Source organism: Triticum aestivum, chromosome 3B, assembly GCF_018294505.1.
Source record: "Triticum aestivum cultivar Chinese Spring chromosome 3B, IWGSC CS RefSeq v2.1, whole genome shotgun sequence".
NCBI classification, from domain to species: Eukaryota; Viridiplantae; Streptophyta; class Magnoliopsida; order Poales; family Poaceae; genus Triticum; species Triticum aestivum.
The window spans coordinates 597857282-597861209 of record NC_057801.1 but is presented as its reverse complement, the minus strand read 5'-3'; the positions used below and the strand labels follow the sequence as shown (position 1 = coordinate 597861209).

General features: G+C 46.6%; 1 protein-coding gene and 1 pseudogene across 1 annotated transcript; both read left to right on the top strand.

Moving 5' to 3' along the window:
• The first annotated feature begins 716 nt into the window (after nucleotides 1–716).
• On the top strand, nucleotides 717–2553 carry LOC123065831 (uncharacterized). Its single transcript, XM_044489040.1, has 3 exons — nucleotides 717–993; nucleotides 1138–1205; nucleotides 2128–2553. The coding sequence occupies exons 1-3, from the start codon at nucleotides 900–902 to the stop codon at nucleotides 2269–2271; spliced, it is 306 nt and encodes a 101-aa protein (XP_044344975.1). The 5' UTR covers nucleotides 717–899; the 3' UTR covers nucleotides 2272–2553.
• On the top strand, nucleotides 1219–2121 carry LOC123065832 (uncharacterized; annotated as a pseudogene).
• Nucleotides 2554–3928: the final 1375 nt, after the last annotated feature.

Sequence of the window (3928 nt, the reverse complement as noted above, 5' to 3'; positions counted from 1 at the left end):
AATGTTAAAAAAATTCAAAAATATAAGTAAAGGTTATGTTTGTGATATATATAATTAGAATATTTGAAAGTATAAACAACAATAAAAAAATAAATAACGAAAAAACCCAGAAAAAGAACGATTCAGTGGACTCCCGCGCGCCTGTGCCGGGCCAGTATGGCGCTCGCTTCAGGTGAGCTACGATCGAGCTCGCGTCGAGCGAGGTATAGGTTCGCCCATGCCGTACACTCAAAAATACCTCTACTAGCTACTGATATTTCCCCTGGATCCAAGCATGTGTGGTGCCGACTGCCGACGCCCGATCTACCGAGCATCCACCGCAGCTGAGTTCTCTGACCCCGGACGCATTCTGCTGCGTCGTTGACCACCATAGCCCAATCATACGGGAGCACGCATGATGTTCAGCCTCCGCACGCGCATCGCCCCCACTCTGCCGGACACATTGCGCACTCGTCGACGCACCGGGCCTGCGCACGCGACACCTCGCACTCCGCCGCAGGTCTCAGTGTCACCCAGCTCGGACGGATGACAGCACTACGCGGACGCGGACGGATCCAGCCGGAAAAATCCAGAGAAGCGAGAAGGCCCAGCACAGCATCACAAGCACTGTAGTGCGCACGCAGAGACAAAAGCTCACCATGGCGCGTGAAGTTGACTTTTGAGCGAGAGGGAGGGACGATGGAGCGGCCCTCCCCGCCGTATAAAATCCCCCTCGCACCCACCACCCGAGGCACCATTGTCGCGCGCAGCAGCTCGATTGTAGCCAAGTGCGGTGTATACTTGTGTGGAAGCCGGCCAGCGAGAGAGCCCAGATGCTTGACGGAAGAGAGGCGGAGCTTGGAGGTGGACCATAGCACGCACGGTGCTCCCTCTTCGTTCTCGTTGTGGGGAAGAGGGCGATGGAGTGCAGGAAGATGAAGCCCGTCCTTGCTCTCGTGCTGCTGCTGTCGTGCCATCTTCTTCTTCCGCTGGTCTCCTCCGTGCCCGTGTCGAGTAAGTGTTTGACCCCCAACCCCATGCATTCATGCACGCATGCATGGACCTTAATATCAGTTCATCTTCTTTCTTGGCATGTGTCTGTGCATGCATGTTACTACTTTCGTGCATGCATTTATGTATCCTTGTTCTTGGATGCAGGAAGCGTGTCCTTGGAAAATCATCAAGCCTCAGCTTCAAGTCTGACTCCGGAGGCGGTGCCTGTTCAGGTCAATCTCTCCCTCTACCTGATGCCTTTCCCGTTCTTGTAGATGTATATCTCTGTTCCTTAAGCGGATTAAATTAGTTGTGCCTTGATGATAGATGCCGAATGTTACTTGTACAGAGTCATACGTACGTACCTGGCTCTGGCTGCTTCCTGCTTGCCAGTGGCCGGAGCCGTCACCATGGATGGCTTGCCTGTTCCCTTGTCTGTTCAGTCGTTCAGAGGCTCGAAGCTATCGCATAAGGCATAACATATTTCTGTTAACCATTTGACTAGGGAGGGAGGTAGCGCACTCACACTGAGAGTTTAAGTCAAGTGCTCTCTGTAGCTGGTGTCCACCATAGAGCACTCATCAGTCAGCCACTCACTGACGCGGCACCCACAGTTTGACAAAATCACAAAATCGCATGTGACCTTTGGACGCCCGGAAGAGCATTCACGAAGCTGTGTCGGCCGGTTGCCAGTGCACTGATCCCATGTCGAGTCACATGCACGCACGGCTAGATAAGCCGGGCCGGCCGGCCGCAGTGCAGCCCACATGCGTGGCCACTCCGGTACTCCCCACAAACCATTTGCTGTACTATATACTTGTATACTCCCTCCGTTTCTAAATACTTGTCTTTCTAGTCATTTCAACAAATAACTACATACGAAATAAAATGAGTGAATCTACACTCTAAAATATATCTACATACATCCGTATGTAGTAGTCATTTGAAATGTCTATAAAGACAAATATTTAGGAACGGAGGGAGTAGTTGTATTGCACCCACCCACACCATCGAAAGGTCCACCTCGCTCGTGCAACAAGAACATTCCCGGTGCGGCGTGGTGTTCGCCTGCAAGTTGCAAACTGAGTACATGCATCTGTATGTATATTCAGCTTGAAGTGTGTGACACTGACCCGGCTTTTGTTGTTCATACAGGGCGTGGTGACCGTGGCCGCGGCCGCTGAGGAGCGAAGCGTCGTCGGCGAAGTGGTGGCGCGGATGGACATCGAGGTCAACGACTACCCTGGATCCAGCGCCAACGGCCGCCATGAGCCGCCCAGGGGCCCCGGGAGGGGGTGAAGTCGACCTGCGGAGCCTCCGTGTATAGGGAGATTAGTAATGGGTCTAGCTAGTCTAGTCTAGATAGCACTGTTGGTGGTGAGTCCAACGGGTTAAACATGTCTCTGCTAACTCTCGAGAGAAAGGACGGAGCCATTTTAACTACTCCTATAGTATATGCGTGTGCCTCTATGGTCTATGCCCATGTTTTTCTTTTCTTTTTCTGATTGAGTATGGCCACGTGTGTCTGTCAATTTGCACTCAGTGACACGAAATGAACAGGACCGAGCGGGCAGAATTCTACCTTTGCTTCTTTGGCTACCTATTTCAGTTCGGGAGAATCCTATGCTCCTCAATAGTGACACATTACCTATTTGTAAGTTGACTGAATTTGCATTTGGATAAGTTGATTTTATGGGAGGTGAAAGGAGCTGAAGGAAGAAGAAAGAAGATACTCCATTTCTCATGCAGCCGACGTCGACTTCCGCAGTTAATTCCGTTGCGTGCTTGAAGCACCTTCTCAACTGTGATAGTGATCAACAGTTCAACAAGGGCTGCAAACTGTGCAACCACGGGTGTAGAGTTCAACATGGCACAAGTCGGCCGATAGCTAATGAAGTTAAGAATGAACAGTAGTGCGGTGTCAACATATATCAACAGATCTGTAAGGGGTGTACGGTTTGATATGGGAACAGAGGGGTCGGACGATTAGAAGCTAAATAAATCTGGATCGCTGCGGGCGTTCCTTTGGAGATAAGCAGAGTGATAAGCATGGACGAGAAATCCTATATACCGCTAACTGTGGCAAATTGCCCCTGCGAGCAGCGAGCAAACCGGGGATGGGTCAGTCCAAGTAGCTAAGATCTGTTTTTTCTTTCCACGGGGTTTCCATTTTTTCTTTTTCTTTTTTATTCTTAACTGGATTCCTTTTCCTTTTATTTTTTAGTTTATATGAAAATGGATTTTTCTCGTTTTTATTTTATTTTTATTTTTGTTTCTCCTGTTTTTTCTTTTTAAAATAAATCACAGTTTCCAAAAAAGTTAAAATTTAACAAAAAATAAGGATTCAAATTTTGCTACTGTCTTTTTAAAATGTTCACTATTTGAAAAACGTGTTTTTAATAAAATTTGGAAGAAAAAAATCACGTTGTCAAAATTTATTCGGTGTTTCAAAAAAGTTCGCATTTTCAAAAATTGTGAACAGATCCAGAAAACTGTTCAATTTTTAAAAATTATGTTTGGAGTCTCAAAAAATGTTCACATTTTCAAATTCTGTTCAAAATTTCAAAACAATCTCATTTAAAAAATTATTCATAGGTTAAGAAACGTACGAGATTTCCAAAAAATGATCAAGTTTTTTTTAAATGTTCACAAATTTGGGCATTTTCGAATTTCAAAAAATATTTCAGTTAACAAAATATTCAAATTTTCAAAAAAAATATGCATAGCTATGTTGCTGCTGATAGTCTTATATCTCTGTGATGCCTAATAGACACCAAAGCTCGACAACTCCAGTGGATAGCCACTACATTTCACCAGACTATGCACATGCGTCTCTTTGCTGTGTACGCCATGGGTCGGCCCACCAGGACGCCCACTGTGCAGCCATCATCCTATTTGACGCAAAAAAACGTCAATCTATTTCACGCAAAGGGCGTCAAATAGGAGGTCCCTAGAT

Coding starts and splice junctions, on each gene's coding strand:
- LOC123065831 (XM_044489040.1), top strand. CDS start 900: ATGGAGTGCAGGAAGATGAAGCCCGTCCTTGCTCTCGTGCTGCTGCTG. Junction 994..1,137: donor CTCCTCCGTGCCCGTGTCGA/GTAAGTGTTTGA, acceptor TCTTGGATGCAG/GAAGCGTGTCCTTGGAAAAT. Junction 1,206..2,127: donor CGGAGGCGGTGCCTGTTCAG/GTCAATCTCTCC, acceptor TTGTTCATACAG/GGCGTGGTGACCGTGGCCGC.